The sequence below is a fragment of the Panulirus ornatus genome, chromosome 24, assembly GCF_036320965.1.
Source record: "Panulirus ornatus isolate Po-2019 chromosome 24, ASM3632096v1, whole genome shotgun sequence".
Taxonomy (NCBI): domain Eukaryota; kingdom Metazoa; phylum Arthropoda; class Malacostraca; order Decapoda; family Palinuridae; genus Panulirus; species Panulirus ornatus.
This window is the reverse complement of record NC_092247.1, coordinates 6,921,740-6,940,729: the sequence shown is the minus strand read 5'-3', so window position 1 is coordinate 6,940,729 and position 18,990 is coordinate 6,921,740. Positions and strand designations below refer to the sequence as shown.

The window sequence follows — 18,990 nt, the reverse complement described above, 5'->3', positions numbered from 1 at the left end:
TCCATTCGAACTTACCTCCCAATTGACTTGACCCTCAACCCTACTGTACCTAATAACCTTGCTCTTATTCACATTTACTCTTAACTTTCTTCTTTCACACACTTTACCAAACTTAACCAAACTCAGTCACCAGCTTCTGCAGTTTCTCACATGAATCAGCCACCAGCGCTGTATCATCAGCAAACAACAACTGACTCACTTCCCAAGCTTTCTCATCCACAACAGACTTCATACTTGCCCCTCTTTCCAAAACTCTTGCATTCACCTCCTAACAACCCCATCCATAAACAAATTAAACAACCATGGAGACATCACACACCCCTGCCGCAAACCTACATTCACTGAGAACCAATCACTTTCCTCTCTTCCTACACGTACACATGCCTTACATCCTCGATAAAAACTTTTCACTGCTTCTAACAACTTGCCTCCCACACCATATATTCTTAATACCTTCCACGGAGCATCTCTATCAACTCTATCATATGCCTTCTCCAGATCCATAAATGCTACATACAAATTCATTTGCTTTTCTAAGTATTTCTCACATACATTCTTCAAAGCAAACACCTGATCCACACATCCTCTACCACTTCTGAAACCACACCGCTCTTCCCCAATCTGAGGAAATATATTATGACTAATATGCTTAAAGATACTGTATTTGTCAATTGGCTCCCAATACACTATTACATTATCTGTCTTTTGGTGCAAGGAAACAAGTGTATGCTGTTGGTAATTCGTGTGTATTTATATATGAATAACCAAAAGGCTTTTTATAAACACCAAACAAGAATCATTAAAGACTTGTTATAAATGAGAAAGCTATGAATAAAATTTTTATAGTTACTATGACACTAACAACATGGACAGGGTTATAATTCTTGGACTGTAATGTGTTCATGAAGTTTGACAATATGGACAATGAATATTTGTCCTTTCTGAAGTTACCAAGTTTATGAATCTTGTAGTTTTAAGAAAATATCTGCATGGATCTTTTGTTGTAGTTACCAAGACCAGTATTGTAAAGAAGATTTAACAAAGTTGTATAGTTCTTGTGATTATGAAGATAATTACAGTCTGACCTATGATTCAATAATCAAATGCATAAGATTATCAATCTTGTTTCAGTCACCAAAGACAAGACAGTGAACATGTACCATCTTATTGAAAAAGAACTGTAAGGATCCTGTTATAATCACAAGACAATTACAGTATGTACATCATCTCACTGGCCATTACAAAAATAAGGTGATTATCAAGACTAACTTGTAGACCTTCTCATAAATTCACCATTTAGACTTAAAAAAAAAATGATTGGCCAGTCATGTGGTTTATTCCTCTCTATTTGTATATAGTTTATTAGATAGATGTACAACTTTGCTTATTATTGAAAGTGCATTTATATTTTTCCATCCCTCTTACTTTACCATTTGCTTCATCCCAAGCCCAGCCCTCATCACCATGAAACTTCTCATTCCTCTCTTCTTCTTCTTCTTCTTCTTCAGTGATACCATAAATCCCTCAAAAAGTTAATCTAAACTCCATGGACCACTTTAATAAATTTTTTTAACTTTAATTTCATTCATTGTACTCTAAATTTTCCAAAAGTGCACACAAAGATTATAGTTTATGTGTGAATATAACAGAATTATCTGTACCAAATTCTGGTATGGTATAAGGACCTAGTCAAAGATAACCCTTTTCATCTTGAAGATGCTGACTTTCATCTTTGATATCAAATACTGAAGTCCACTTACAGTAACTGAGCAACATACTCTATTTTTATGCCTTTCGCCTTGGTGCATTACACATAACAGCTTGATAATGAGCTGGAGTAAATGAGGCATTGCCTCACTAATGTGGGAAATGGAAAACAAGTATAAAACAGCAGTTTCCTTATTATTGCAAGTTGTTACAGTATTTTGTTTTTCATGTTGTGGGGTAATCTTGTCTGCAAAAGCTTGCAGTCTGATATTTGATTTAAAATGAATTTTTTTTATTGGTTTAGAATCTTTCCATGAGTATCAAAAACATGTGTTAAGAAGGATATGTTCAGTATAAGTAACTCTTCCAAAATGAAGAGGCCTAGTTTAGTTTTTTACAGTTTTTACTTGTTTTTCTTGTTTTATATGACAATCTGTTCAAGTAGGTCATGGAAAGGACGACCCCACGTAGAGTATTTATCTTATTCAGAAATTTCCTTATATTCATTTCATATTCAGAGAGTACATATATCAGCTGATGGAAGTCTACTAGTATTTTATTTATCTTTTTTGTCAATTTTTGTATCCCTTATGGTTAAAAAAAAATTTTCATGTGTTTCTGGAAAGATAAACTATATGAATTTACTACAGCACACTTCCCTTAAGGATTCCATTTATACTTCACACCTGCAGAAATCTCAAACAATTAGGCCATTACTGGTCTCATCCTGTATGTGGTTATGCAGCAAGAGAAAAGTCACTGTTGACGAGGTTGTATCTTCATCAGTGGATGAAAAGGAGAACAATTTCATCAGAGAAACTTCTCACTTCAAAAGAGTCCGTCTTTCCCCTGCTGCTGATAGTAGTACAGCCTTTGGACTGTAGTAGCCCTTTAACAATCATAAAATGATGCCAGAAACCTGATTTATCGTGAAAGGATTTTGTGCTTAATTTTATTCCTACTGCAGGTCTGGTGAGACATTACAATATTTGCTTTGATATCCATTGGATTGATTACATTTTCAATCAGATCAATAGATGGCCACAGCAAAGTCACCACTTATGCCTGTCCTTACATGCCTCCCTCACATACATCATACCATGCATTCTTCCCCCATTTCTCTCCCCCCAGTACTCTTCCACTCTATTTCCCCATACCACAGGTGGTCTTCCTTTCACACCAACACCTTTAGTCATACTATGGTACACTTTCTTTATAATTTTCCAGGCTAACTCACTTACCTGCAGGTTGGAAAGGTAGTGAAGATTGGGCAGAAGTCTGTATAATTGAACAATTGAGGTGATTTAGTATACAGTATGTACTAGAGGGAAACTGTGTTTAGCTTTGTAAATATATCCATTCAAAAGTTATTCCTCAGTAACTTGAAAAATCTTTGTTTTCAGTTTATATTTTATATACTTAGAAACAAATAAGACTGTTGTGTGACATAGGAATGACATATCTATGCATGGGCTCTCTATAGGGCAGTGATTTTATACACCAGGTGTTGAACCTTCACAGGGATCATAACATGATACAGTTGTTGGGTCCCTTTCAAAGTCAAGTGGAGCCTTATTTTGATACTTGCATCTCAAGTTGCTGAAATACCAAAAATCTTTCAAAGTGTTCGAACAGTTGCCCTGGTGTACCTGTACCATCCAAAATCATTTGAAAGGATAGGTATGGAAGGCAGCTCCGTGAGATCTTTAGTGTTTTTTGTGCGGGGATGATATTGTACATAATGTTTTGGCTGATGTGGAAGATGGTATGTGGGAGGTGAAATTCCTCTACTTATCATAAATGTTAGTGGAATTACCCATTTAGGATTACAGTACTGTTATTTCTTCCTTTCTTTAAATACCTAAAAATTTCTACTAGTCAAAACAAAATTTCCTTTTCTTAACAAAATGGTCAGGACTGTATATGTAGATTTTCTTTATAGGTTTCTAGGCTTTAGCAAGTTAAAAGCTGTAGATACACTTCTTGGTACATTAATATTATGTAAATTATTCCCAGAAGTTAGCTTTAACAAATAAGTATTTGGAATTTCATGGAACAATGTATGAAAGTAGAGATTGTAAACATATCTTTTGTTATGATAAAAAAGTAAAGTTTTTGATTTTTGATTCATGGAAGATAAATGATAAAAAAATTATAAACTTTTTGTAATGATCATTGTATCTTTTGCATCCTTGACTAATAACAAAACTGTGTACCTTTCAATATGAATAATAATAATATGTAAATATTTGGAGTTAAAATTCAACTTGTATAGGAAAAATGTTGAGTGCGGACCTTTGCAAAGATAGGGAGCATTAAAGGGGTATTTGCACTCATTCTGAATGTGTCACAAGAATACTTTAATCTACATTTTAATGTCTGGCACATGCCGTAGGTGTTCCTCCCAGTTACTTATCAAACAATCTATGTATTTTCCATAGGATTATCATGAATTATGTGCGACTTGAGAACTAATTTCTTGGGTAAAAACTTCTTTATGATTTTTTGTCCCTCATCTGCACTTAATGTGAAACTGTCATATCACCTTAAGCCTCTAGTGCTAAGGAATGTAACCTTTATAACATACTTTTTATCAACCCGACACAAATACTGGAGGCACAAACCGGTCAGTGTGTGCTTCAAGTAAATACAATAACGGAAGACATACTATGATTACTGTGAGGCAGGGACATGAGAGCTTGCCAAATCGAGGCAGACACTACAGGCCAGCTTGGGATTCCCATTTTGTCTTTGAACAAACCCTTGCTGCACCTGACACACGTCTGAGAAATCACGTTCTATTAATAGCTTTCTAAATATGTATATACATGGAAACCACCATGTTAATAGTGAATAGAACTGTACAGAGGTACCAAGTGACAGCTCAAGGATTCCGTTCCACTATCAAGGAATAAAATATTGAAGTGAAGTTATCAGCAGTTCCCTTTTGCATTTCCTATTGTAATCATAACCTAATATTTCACATGTATTGTATACTTTAACAGAAAGTGATATTTGCAATTCCCACTCCATATATATATATATATATATATATATATATATATATATATATATATATATATATATATATATATATATTATTTTTTTTTTGCTGTCTCCCGCATTTGCGAGGTAGCGCAAGGAAATAGACGAAAGAAATGGCCCAACCCACCCCCATACACATGTATATACATACGTCCACACACGCAAATATACATACCTACACAGCTTTCCATGGTTTACCCCAGACGCTTCACACGCCCCGATTCAATCCACTGACAGCACGTCAACCCCGGTACACCACATCGATCCAATTCACTCAATTCCTTGCCCTCCTTTCACCCTCCTGCATGTTCAGGCCCCGATCACACAAAATCCCTTTCACTCCATCTTTCCACCTCCAATTAGGTCTCCCACTTCTCGTTCCCTCCACCTCCGACACATATATCCTCTCGGTCAATCTTTCCTCACTCATTCTCTCCATGTGCCCAAACCATTTCAAAACACCCTCTTCTGCTCTCTCAACCACGCTCTTTTTATTTCCACACATCTCTCTTACCCTCACGTTACTTACTGGATCAAACCACCTCACACCACACATTGTCCTCAAACATCTCATTTCCAGCACATCCATCCTCCTGCGCACAACTCTATCCATAGGCCACGCCTCGCAACCATACAACATTGTTGGAAGCACTATTCCTTCAAACATACCCATTTTTGCTTTCCGAGATAATGTTCTTGACTTCCACACATTCTTCAAGGCTCCCAGGATTTTCGCCCCCTCCCCCACCCTATGATCCACTTCCGCTTCCATGGTTCCATCCGCTGCCAGATCCACTCCCAGATATCTAAAACACTTTACTTCCTCCAGTTTTTCTCCATTCAAACTTACCTCCCAATTGACTTGACCCTCAACCCTACTGTACCTAACAACCTTGCTCCTATTCACATTTACTTATATATATATATATATATATATATATATATATATATATATATATATATATATATATATATATATATATATATATATATATATGGGGATAGGGGAGAAAGAATACTTCCCACGTATGCCCTGCGTGTCGTAGAAGGCGACTGAAAGGGAAGGGAGCGGGGGGGCTGGAAATCTTCCCCTCTCATTTTTTTTTTTTTTTAATTTTCCAAAGGAAGGAACAGAGAAGGGGGCCGGGTGAGGGTATTCCCTCAGAGGCCCAGTCCTCTGTTCTTAACGCTACCTCGCTGAGGCGGGAAATGGCGAATAGTATGAAAGAAAAAAAAGATATATATATATATATATATATATATATATATATATATATATATATATATATATATATATATATATATATATATCTTCACGACAGAAACATAATCTCGATTGTGTGTACGTACGATTCTTACATTTGTGTCGTATCTGCTGCAGTAATATCCTTAAAGGAAAAACATACGAGTTTGATGAGCATTTTAGAATCCGTTCCATGCTAATGGGGCGTCAATGACACTAGTAGCGGGTTGGCCACAACCAACCAAGAAGGTTGGTTACCTGGATACTGAGACCATAGTGACGATGGCACAGAGACAACACAAGAGTGGCTCTCAAATTCTCTTTCTTGGCACAGGTTGGTGTCCTTATGCAACGCATATACACGTTGTTGACAATCAGTACTCAAACACTCTTCATCTCTCACACAACAGTGAACTTCATATCTCGGCTAAGACTCTGCTATTGTTGGCTAATTGCTCTCTCCACCGTATGTCAAAATCTCATCATAGGTAAAATTAAGTCATAGGAAAGCCAGAGGTAATCAAATCTCGAAAGACCAATTGAACACTTTCATAACTCAAGGAAACTAGTATTTTATGTCTTACCACTTTGCAAATTTATTACTTTCATTATATTAAGTAAAAGACTCAATCATTCCTTGTATTGTTAATAGAAAGTACTGGAGCGCCTCACCACCCACAAGCGGCGGAAATATGAACTTCAACAGTCAACACCATTGATATAGGTATTTAAGGTGTTCGCTAAGTCGTAATAGATTTGTGCCGATTTTTGAGGACGGGTTAATTTTGTGGGACCTTTTATGGTCGCCCATAGCTTCGTTAAATCTAATTCTGTTTCTGATCTGCAAGAAATGTAGCTGCCGTTAAGGTAAGTAAGGATATCTAGAATATATTGATGGGTTAGGTTGATTAAGGTTTGTTATGATAATTTAACCCCACATATTCCCTGCTTTTCACATTTTTTTCAGGGATGTAATACTGAAACGGTATTCAGATAAAAATGAGAATAGTGTCGCTAAAAGAAAAAAAATACTTTTGACTTTGTGGCCAAAACTAACGAAAAGAAAAAATACTGCAGTAGTCTCCTTGACTGTACTGCCCAAAGGATAATGATCGTTTGCATAGTTATCTACGTAATCTTTCAGTAAAACGCCCATCGATCTTTGGTTCAAGTGCATTATCACCTGCATATCTTACCTCTTCAGCACGGCAATGTGACTCATTGGTATGATGAAGTGACTTATGATGTTTATTATGGGTTAGGTTAAAGGTCAGGTCAAAATGCCTGAGGACCGCACCGTGCTCGAGGGATTGACAATTTTACTATCTTTCTCATCCGAATCGTACTGCCCCTCACGGAACCTGACCTAGAGTCGACTTTAAGAACTGCAAATTCGAGCAGTTGGTGCTGTGTCCGTGTCCCTTCCACATAAGATGACGGCTTCCAGACAACGGACATCGTTCGTGTCTTGAAGGCTTTTCATGTGAAGTATGAGCCTCTGTCAGCTGACGGCGTTCATGACAGTCCAAATTGCGAGTACATACTATATACCCAGCAGTCAAAGAGCGTCCCTGCCGCAGTGTCCAGTTTACAGTCAGACGTGGGTTCCAGTATTTTAATGTCAGGTTGAGTCAACAGAGTGGGAGACGCATAGAGTCTTTTGTGTACCTAGGAGAGGACCTGGCCCCGTGAAATCAGTCTGACTGCTGGCATTTGTGGCATTCGGGATCTCTTTATAATCTGCGAGGCCATGTAGGCTATTTAGTTGCTCTCTTCTGTTAACAGCAGCTTCTACGATCTTAACAATTTGTCCACTTCTGCCCTCTCCGCTGCCATCTATGCCATCTATCTCTCTGGTATTTTGCTTAACATCACATTCTCGGACGCCGCCTCACTTCCTCACACTTTCAGTGTTTTTGATGTGCCAACTGTTGCATGCGAGTCGTGAAGACGCGTAGTCTCGCTCTGCAGTTATACTGCTTCCCCAGTGCGCAAAACCTATAACTCAGAAGTGTTAGCTGTGGTACTTCAACAGGTGGTTCAAGACGGCCTCAACACGCCCTCCCTACAACAGCTTTCTCTGGCGACGACGCTCCCCTGCTCGAGTGACCAAAATGGTTGTACCACCGCCTTCACTAGTACGCTCACCATCCTGTTTCCTCATTCGTAAACTCTAACCGATTTACTATTCATGGTGACGTTTCTTCCCATAAGCTGTCAATGAAGGGGCCCGAGGGAGCCATTCATTCAACCCCTCCTCGAACGTTGGCGTCTTTCCGATTCATCTTGGGAGATACGTCGGTGTGTTTACAACAGTGTACTACGTACCTATCCCTACAAAAACTCTTCCCCGCAGCGACAGTCACTCCTCGCGTCGATCCAGGCTCGTAACGTGAGTCCATTAGTCCTATACCTTTCCTATTGTAAATCCTGACATACACGACGGCAACTCCCTCCCCAGTTTCTAATGATGGGTCTAATGCTTTCAGCCAGCCTCTCGGTTCACTCATAGCCATCCTGAATATGATAGGTAGAAGATAAGAACCACGAAAATTGCTCTGACTGATCATATCCTAATATTAGATGAGACCTTGTCTCAATAACGTGGTAATAATTCCTCTATTTGGTGTTTAGAGAATATCTTAGTTTCTGTTTTTATCTCTAGAGAGTATATGAGAATCGAGAGCATGGCAGAAAATATTTTTGGTGTCCATAGAATATTTGAAAATCTATCATTAGTCTTTAGAGGACAACAGAGAATTCATTTATTTTTTGTACTATTTTCACAGAATATCTGAAGATTTGGTAAAGTGACTTAGTTGTAGATTTACCCCCTCCTTCCCCCTTTCCCTCTCGTAGTGTAACTAGACTTGTAGGATTTGGTATTTCTGCCACTTCGTTCCAACCCCTTTTAGTACGACTGTACAACCTTCCAGCATGGCTAAAGCACAACTAGACCCTTGAGCATGACTAAGATTTAGAAGCACGACGGTAGAGCTTCGAGCCCATATGTACGACCTTTGAGCACGACAGTGCAACCCTTGGGTATATAATGACCTGACCTTTGATCTTTTAGTGTAAGATCAAAGACCAAACCATATACCCAAAGGCCGTACAGTCGTGCCCAAGGGTCGTCCCGTCTTACTCAAATGTCGTACCTTCGATCTTAGATGCGTGAATACTTAGTTTTGCAGGGTTTAGGAGTTACATAGATGACAAAGTGTCTGGTCGGTGCAAGCAGGAGGGGCAAACTCACAAGAGTATCTCGAGAGCCCAGCCTGACTACTAATGGTGTTGGTGGAGCCATATATATATATATATATATATATATATATATATATATATATATATATATATATATATATATATAGGGTAATTCATGCATGATATTACACGAAGTTCTTTCTAGTTTACTGGTCTTAAAACTACATGCAGGTAGACCCATACCATATTCAGTTTTCTTAGAGACGTAAATATTAGCTAATTCATCAATTTTATCAAATTATGTGTGCAATATATGAAGGAATCATGTCGTGCATCCAACGCAGGCATTACTACAGTCATGCTGAAGGGATTCGTATGCCTTCTAATGATGAAGAGTCACTTATTATCATACTGTCTTTCTTGGACACATTATCAACATATTTCCATGAGAGGAACCGTCGTACGTGTGTTCAAAACATCACAACTAGCAGCCCCAGCGATCCTGTTTGCCAGAGGGTTTTGTTTCCTGGTGATGGTGGTAAGTCAACGCTGACGTAGCAAGGAACTAATTCGTTGTCAGCTAACACACAACACAGTCGGCGTCCATCTAGTATTGGTTAATCGGCGGTTTTTTTTTTTTTTTTATGCCTCCAGCAGCTATGAGTTGACTTAAAGACATATATCTTTATCGATGGTTGACATTGTCTTCTTTTAACGGTAAATAGACTGATGTGGATGAAGCTTTTAGCATGAGCAGTAACTCCTACTATGGCTCACTTCCTTGTACCATAGGTTTCGTGACGCAATGTTTCAATAAAAGGCTGCGGCCCCATCATGACGTCAGGGGTGACATTATATGTAGCCTCTTCATGATTGGCTTACTGACATGGGGCCAGCCAATAGTCGGCCAGAAGACGAAAAAGAAAGCTTCAGTTGACTTCTTTATTTGGGGGGATGTACCCGACAAGAATTTACATAGCGCTTTGAGCATGATGGTATGACCCTTGACCTCGACGGTACTAACTATAGGTATTTGATATAACCCTTAAGAGTAGGGTCAAAGTCCAGGCAAATCATACCCAACGATCGTAAAGCCTTTCTCATTAATGGTCGTACCGCCGTGCTCACTGGTCGTATTTCAGTGATCACTGCTCAAGAGGTCAACAGTCACTGCTGTAGTACTGGCAGTATAACGCTCACCGTCACTGTTCAACCATCAGCTGGCTCGGTAAGGAACCATCACTTGTAACACGACCAAGGTCCTTTGAGAGGATGGGTTGTACTTTTACCTATACTTGCGCGGTAGTAGGTGTCAAATGTATCCATGTGTGAGAGGTAGAAGCAGGGACTTACCCTCCACGTACCACAGAAATTATGTAAAAAGCATTGTGGGTGAGGGGGAAGATATCTATCTTCAGGAATGCCATTACCCTAAGAAAGACTGACAACAGAAAACCTGTAGTTGCTTTGCTGAGAAGGTTGTGAAGCCTGGGTCACCCTACCTAAGAGTCGCATCCTTGTCCTCGATGGTTTCATAGTTGTACTCAGGGGTTTAATGGACAAACATCCAACACTTATCCTCGGTCATCATCCGTGAAATATTTCATACCTTCTCAGGATTTTGTTATAGCATCTTCCGTGTAAAATTCGTCTTTCCGTCATTAGTTAGTGATATTTCTTTTGCATTCACTACCCTCTCCGTTCTTTCCTCTATTTAGTAACGGTGAAATAAGTCATTCTTGTGTTACTGGTACCGTCATAACACTAATGTCTGTTCTGCTTTATTAACTTCTGGCCTTTATGATTCCCACTAGAACGTTGTCTTGTTTTACCAGGTGTTACACTCGACTTCTTACGCATGTCATTACCGATCTGTTGGGTAGTTTTCCTTCTTCACTAGTTTTGCATCTGCTCTTTTCATCATAGTTTGCCTCATGCTTGCTATTTGCCGTGCTGTCGACTTTAAACTTCAAATATAATAGTCTGTGGCTGCTCTGTCTGTTCACATTACCTTAGATCTGTTTTGAATACAAATATATTAGTCTGTGGCTGCTCTGTCTGTTCACATTACCTTAGATCTGTTTTGAATACATGTACACTGTAGCTCTTTAGCAGAAATCTCTGATTTATGTTATTAATTTAGCTTATATTTGAACGCAGCGTTCAAGCTAATTGGAAATTCCCTTTTCATCACCATAATAATGCTTATGGGATGTTTTTCTTGGCAGATGAATGTCTCTTGACCCACAATTAGCATATGTATCAAAGCATTTCAAGTTGGAAATTATTATATTATAGGTAGTACATCCTTTCGTAGGAATAATTCAAATTTGGCTTGACCTTTAACAGTATTCATGGAGAATAAAACGTTAAAGCTGATAGTTCTAAAACGTCTTAACGATAGAAGTAAACTATCACTCATAAAGAAAATGTATTTCTTAGAGATTATCACAGAAAATGATTGCTGCAAAACACTTTACAAGATATATGTTTGTAACTAAATTGAGGAAAAAGGGTAGAGATGAGGCTTGGCCCTGAAACCACACGAACTATTGCCTGTGGCCTGGCTCTCAAATGGCGACCCTTGACCTTATGCCACTTTGTAATCCAGTACATCATATATGTAAACTGGTTTTCAACATAGTATATGACGCTGACAAAAGTTCACTGAATATAAACGAGCCGTACGTTGGAGTGTAAAGTTTGCATTGTTTTTTTCAAAACATGTCTGTTGTCTTTGATGTAATTTAAATTCACGGTAGCGTGACAACTTGTGGCACGCGTGAGCCTTTCCTCTCGTGCCTGTCTCCCATACCTCTTTTATGACTGTTCAACTTGCCATGCTCATGAATGGCGTTCTATTCCGTGTAATTTCCATTGGTTAGGGATGCAGATCCTTACCCCAACGAAATTAAGTCCACCGTCGTAAACGTAATATGAAGACTCGTCCACCACTTGAGCATGACCGTGTTCCGGCCGTTCATTCACAAGGCAGTGTCTTGCATCCAGTTAAATATCTATCTGGCACCTGAGCGGCGCAGGCCGACTGCGGCCGGCGAGGCTGGGACGCTTCACACACACCCTGGCCGGCCGGCTCTCAACCAGTTGTCATCTGTACTTCAGTGCACTATGTCCCAAACTCTCGCTAATATGATCGCTGATAATAATACTCATTTCTTTGAAGGTGTGGAGAAACTCATGGAGGTGTGGTTTACCAGGAAAGATGGAATGACTTCAAACTGTGATCTGAGGAAAATCCCAAGGTAGGGAACCAGGGAAATACTAAGCAAATTCTGAGACCAACGTCGGTTCATTGGCCAACTTGTATTGAGCTGCGGTGTTGCCGCTGTTCCCGGTGACGTGAGTGACAAGTGGTTGTTATTTTCCTTTGTGTTTTCAGCACCAACTGCAGTGTGGGCTTAATTATTATCGGTGATTATCCGGTTAGTAGCGTGTCTATTGTTAAGTCTTCATACATGCACTATAACTGGTGAATGGTCGATTCAGGTGACCATTCGTTTAGAAAGCTTTTGACATCACCCGTCTTATATTGTCTGCATCCTTAACAACAAAGTGCGAAACGAACACGTTTATAACAAGATGTATCATGTACAGTAATGTATTGCAATTTTGTTGTAGTCTGACGAAAGCCGCCATTAGTATTGATAACGTATCTTGTGAGTGCATGAGGGTACAGTGAAAATGTCTTCTTGTGCGGTAGACATTCGTTTTCTAAGAACGGTTTATATATGTAATTTTGTGATGGTGAGACAAACTAAGTTATTGCGTGAGAATAGTGCTTCTGCTCCTCGTAGTTCATTATCCCCACACCAGTTATCAGTGTGATTAGGATTATTTTTGTTTTGCAAACCCTCCGCTGACACGTTTAAGTGCAGCGATATCTTGTTAGAAAAGGCTGAGAATAATTCTTCGGTGCTCGAGGTTTCTTCCCATAAGAGGAAATCAGTCAGGAATAGCACGAGCCTTTTCCATTTAGGTTATCCAAGGCACTAAGAATATTAAGTTCGTCAGCATTGGGTCGTCTTTTTTAAACTAGGAAGTCGGAAGGAGTTAAGTATCAAATATGTTAGTTAAGGAAACATCAAACCTTCAGGAAACCTTAAATGTAAATCTTATAAGGTACGAACTTTCCATTAATATGATAAAAGTTGCATTATAAGTGTAAATGTTTGTTAGAAATATTCGTTATAGTTTAATGCTGAACACAACAGCGCAGCAAGATCAAGAATAAATGCGAGGTGCGTATATTTGATAGTTCATGTGGTATGCGAAATGACTCCAAACATGATGTTACACTAGAAGGTAAGTTGTGGAGCGAGTATAGCGTATGTATTTGTTTTTTGTACTTAGTTGATTGTAGTGTGTATTGTCAAGCATGTTTTGGTTACATTGCCAAGATTGTTTTTCTTGTACAGGTTTGAACTAGAATACCGTACATTTCCAAGAGAAGAGAGTTTGTCGTATAGCCATTGAACTACTGGACATTCGAAAGGAAAAAAAATATTTAGGGGAATTATCAGCATGAAGCTTTTTACCTTTGAGATCTGTAGTGAGAAAACCGACAGAAGGAACAAAGCGTCGTGCTTGGCAACTGTTAATGTTTACCTCATGGTGACGCCGAGCCAAGCCTAACCTACAATGTACCCGAGGGTAAATAGGATTTAATGAATTTAACATCGAGAATGGGGAAGAGGGTCGCAGTAGCTAGGCTGCTCCTAGGTTTTAGGATTCTTATTTATAGCTGACATTGTTCCTGGTGGCCTAGTCTAGATTTCTCGCATCAAGGTGTTGGTTCTTCGTCTTTGCTAAAGCATGGTTGTTGGCCATAGCTGGGTATGGTCAGGTCATGGTTTCTGGTCATAGCTGACCTGTGGTTTTTGGTCATAGTTGGATCATTGCGGGGTTATGGGTCATAGTGGGTCATAATTACCGATCTTAACCGTGACACGGTTTCTGGTCATATTTAAGTCATGGTTATTGGTCAAAGCTGGATTATGGTTGCTAGTCAGGGTACTGATCATAACGTAATCATGGTTAGTTAACGTACCCTCTGTGTAAGGACCCCGCTATCGCAACGTATCTGGAAATCTACATGTGGCTCCACAGCACAAGCACACAGTTCATCCAATCAGGGTACTTCGTGGGGGAGCGGGAAAGTGTTTGGGGACATTTTCGCAGCCGTAAAGGTTGATCACAATTTGGGTATGTATATTGTACCTGCCTTGAAAACTTGCAGAGTAGTTATAGTCTTTGACAAGAAATTTGTTCAGTTGCGTACCACGTACTTTGACAACGTTACGATACTTGAGCTTGATGCTTTGGGAATTATTGCCTATGCTTTTGACCAGGTTGAGTTCAAAGGCACAGGTCATCATACCACAAGTGTGGTATCCTCGTGCTGAAAGGTCGCTTCGTCTTGCTCAAGAATTTAACCTCCATACACAATATTGGATCATGCTTTCGTACCCAGAATAGTAAATAAGTTTACGATGATATTTTGCCATGGAGGGAAAAGCACTTCTATAGTGATATCATAAGGACAGTGCTGAAAAAGGCAAGGCACGACATACTGGTCGGAATATTTGTAGTTGCTGCACGTCTCACCCCCCTGTTTAAGCTAAACCCATGGGTCTTGACCTCATTATTACCTGACTACCGCCTACCCAGCCCCGCTCGCTTATCTCCATGTAGACTGACCTTGGTATCCTGTCTCTGGTGGCTGCCTTCGAGTTAAACATCTCCATGAAATGTGGTGTGTGGCATCATTAGGAATGTGGTTATTGGTTCTAGATCGAAATTTGTACCATTCTTGATATGGACGAATTCTCATTGCCTGAATACGAAAAAGGTGAACAGAGAACTAGCATGAAGTGAAATCAGCCCAGGACACCACCTCAGGCGGTGTTGGTGTTACACAGGGCCCTGTCCTCCGAACTTTGTTGTTTATTATTGGTAACATAAGTAACTAGATATTGTAGTACTTTCAGCAAGTTTTTAGACGATATTAGACGATGAATTCAGAGGAAGATTTGATAGCACTGTAGGAAGACCTAAGTATTCTGTCAAGAATGGACAAAGATAGGGCAGTACTAGGCATAGGGATAAAGAGAGGAATATAGATTCTTATCTTGTTACTGTTGAAACTCATTCTCGAGTGAAGTGTCACATATTCAGCAGCGAATCAGGTCAAATGATTTAGGACTAAGAGTTAAAGCAGGTGATGTAAAGGTACGCAGGGAGATGATAGCATATTCTGGATTGTTGATAACGGGAGACACTAAAGCCCCCAACACCTGTGAGATGGGATGGGGAAGAGATCTTGGAAAGAACTAAAATGTTTAGAAGAGATATAAACAGACTTGTAAACGCACTTGACCCATTTAGAGCTGATGAACTTGGAAGTTTCTTGACGTGTTGAAGAGTTGTATAGGTGCGTTTGATAGGCCACTTGAAATGTTACTCAAGATGATATTGGTAATGGTAAGATGCCAAGGAAGTGAAATGCCAAAAGTTATTATACCTGTCGTTAAAAGAAAAAAAAAAATGGCAATTTTCCCGTAATTCTAGAGGAGTTTGACGATTGTGGTCTGGTGAGTACCGGGAAAGATGATCATAAAGCAAATTGCTGAGTACGCTCAGAGCAGAAACATCCTAAGCGAGAGAGAGCTCGTACACTTTTTATGCCGTCGTGCTTCAAATGATTAATATCGGATGAAAGATGCATTGGACAGTTAAATAAAAACTATAAAGGAAAGAGGAAGTTGATTCATGCGATCTTATTTTAGGACATTACTAATCTTACACACGACTAAAGCCAAGCAGCCGTCGCTTGTTACACGCCAAACCCAGTGATTTGGCGGGGTTTCAGAATCCCATGGTCGCAATAGTTGGCGGCGGTATGGAAATGACATGATGAAAATAGAATTGTGTAGATGTTGAGGTTTTACATTTAAGATAGTAAGTGACAAGATACGGCAGTCGTTTAAACTTATAGATGTGTAATAAACGAAAAAGTATAAAGAAATCTTAAAGAAAAATGGGTCCCGGAGACAGTCTGTCTGTTCGCAAGCGCAGTAATGCAATCTTTAGTTGTTAAGTTTATGACGTGAAAGGTTAAGTTTGGTGGTTGAGTTAGGTCATTACGCGTCTGTAGGTACAAAGATGAAAGACAGAAGAATGTCCTTAAATTCATGTAAAATATGCCCAACGTCTTATACGACATTTGCAGTAATCTCTCACTGTAAGGGGAGCGGGGCGCATGATCCACAGGCGTCAGGAAACATGGCAATAAACAGATGGATTTTTCCTGTTTTAGAGAACATGTAATATGCTTAATGCACTTGCTCTTACCCCCCCTCCCCCCTTCCTTTTTTTCCTCGAGGACTTAACTCAATTTTTCCAAGGTAATTGCGACCCCACCCAAAATAAATCCACATTTATGGGTAAAGTTTATTAAACCAGGAAAGATGGAGAGTATCGTAGCCTTAAAGCTGTAGGAGCACCGTTTCGAGAAGGGGGGGGGGGGGGTTCTAGGGTTATAAAGTATGATGAAAAGGTAATAACATGCTCAATCTCAGGATAGGGAACCCCTGTCCTTGTGTTTTATTTTTCATGGTTGCTTTTTGCTTGTTTATCGCAGTCGGTCTTTCGTCGCTAGATCACAGGAAAACCAATTTCCCCTTTAACTCAATTACGGTATATCCAGTCAGTCAGATATTTGCCCCCAGTTGGTGAAGACATCGTCTGAATACTGCAGGAGTATCGGATGCTATTTATCTCATGCTACTTAGCTGCTGCAGATGCCACGTTTGACGTTTGTGGAATGCCCTCCCACCAGGTCAGTTTGTGGTGCGTCAGTTGTTGTTAGGTACGCAATTTCTCAGCCCTGGCACGAGCCACCGTCTTACTGCCAGCCTGTCATGGGTCCAAGTCGTACTCCGTGTTAGTGGTGAATGAATTCACAAGCGATCTGATGATAACAGAGGTGCCTTTGCCGATAGCAGAAGTGCCTCTGCTTAATGCGTGCAGACATATGACTGAACACGACGGTACGACCTGTGCACACAGTGTTGGACCCCTGTGTATGATGGCCTGATCTCTGACCAGATCCTTTAGGATTAGGTAGAAAGGTTCCTAATACCTCTAAATAAGCTTGGCTTAAATAGGTATTTAGGGTTGATTTCGATCACATATTAAATAGAGTTGCAGGCCTAATGAATTTCCTCCTCGGTCGCTGACCGTAAAACCCAACAAATCCCGTAGTGTCTAGCTAAAAAACTGAAGAAATATGTTAAGGTATGATGGAAAAAATGAGAAATAGTATATTTTCCATATTGATTAATTCACTGTCATATGCATTTTAAAAGTTCAAATCAATTCACCTAGTTTACTAGTTAGTACAAGTATGTGAGGCCAGATTTAACCCTTCTGAGATATCCTTGGGGCGCTATGTGGCTTAAGGGTCAGGTCAAAGGTCAGGTCATCATTTTCAAGAGTTGTACAGTGCGCTCAAGGCTCCTGACGTTGGGATCAAGAGATTAGATTGTAAAAGCATTAAAAAAAAAAAAAAAGACACGGGCTCCCCCAATTTGTGGAGTTCGTTTCTGTTTAATGGAGTTGGTGGTGGATGAATTATTTGTAAATTTCGAGTCGAAAACTTTCTCGTGGGTGCTATGCATTCCTAGTTATTAAGATTATGAAGGCAGCTTTGTGTTTATATATGCATATCCTTCAGCTAGTCATCGTATTGAAAGGATCGGGGCTACAATCAGTATATTTGCCATGTGGATTGGCCTCAAACAATATTGTTTCGAACGTTATTCTTCGTTCTGTTGGAGCTGCTTCGTTTTGTTGATGAAGGATATCATTAAAGCCTATGAACCGACGTCAGCACATTCAATAATCATTTGACAGCGGAACACCTTTTATCGTTGTAATTTTATATATAGTAGGAGAGAGATTTTCTGAATGAATGCCTTTCAGGATCGGTAACTTTGAGAATCGTATGTACAGCTGCCAGAGGCTTGGGGCCAAGTGATTCCATTCATTACTTTGCCGCTTATATTTTTTTTTCCTTTTTTATGTGCAGCATCTCTTGGTGCCAGACTCAGAGCTTGTTGATGTTTTTTTTTTAGAACGCATAGTAGTATATGTTAGGAACATCGTATTCGCTGTGCTTTTAGAACGCACAGTAGTATAAGTTAGGAACATTGTATTCGCTGTGATTTTTAAGGAATCGTTGTTGAAAGTCTTGTCTGTTGGAATAGAATTCTCAGTTGTTACTTACCTGGATGTAAATATTGCCACAACGGACGTCGCCGATGTGAATGTTGGAGTGGACCGTAAATGTCTGTCGTATATGCGCGACCTTAATGTGGACTTTTGCTAGAGTGGAGGAGCCTCCAGCGTATGTTTTTAATCGATAATCTCACTATCTGTGTTATTGATATGAATGATAGATAACAGAGCCCGGAGGGTAGAATCCTGTGGGACGCTGACCAAGGCAGAGGTGTTGTTGATACATTGGTACTAACCCACTGGATTCTGCATCAGAATCTGTTCTTTAATCCTTTTCAGAATTACCTATTAACACCGGGTGGAAACCTTTGCGAAAACGAAAGTAAGCCTACAAGACATTAACGAACGTTCCTAAGCGAAGCCATGCTTGAAATCCTTTTTGTTAAGGTGAAATCGAGCTGCATTATTGCTCCCAGTAGCATATCTGCCACCAAATTGAAACTAATTGGTCGACATGGGAAAAGACATGTCAC

General features: G+C 39.6%; 1 protein-coding gene across 2 annotated transcripts in view; it reads left to right on the top strand.

The window, feature by feature from the left end:
- Positions 1–12,249: 12,249 nt before the first annotated feature.
- Positions 12,250–18,990, top strand: part of SamDC (S-adenosylmethionine decarboxylase) — a 51,656-nt gene continuing 44,915 nt past the window's right edge. For both annotated transcript variants that reach the window (XM_071677083.1, XM_071677082.1), the window contains exon 1: positions 12,250–12,462. In XM_071677083.1, the coding sequence (XP_071533184.1) occupies positions 12,329–12,462 (134 nt within the window). In that variant the 5' untranslated portion in view covers positions 12,250–12,328. The remainder of the gene's footprint in view (positions 12,463–18,990) is intronic.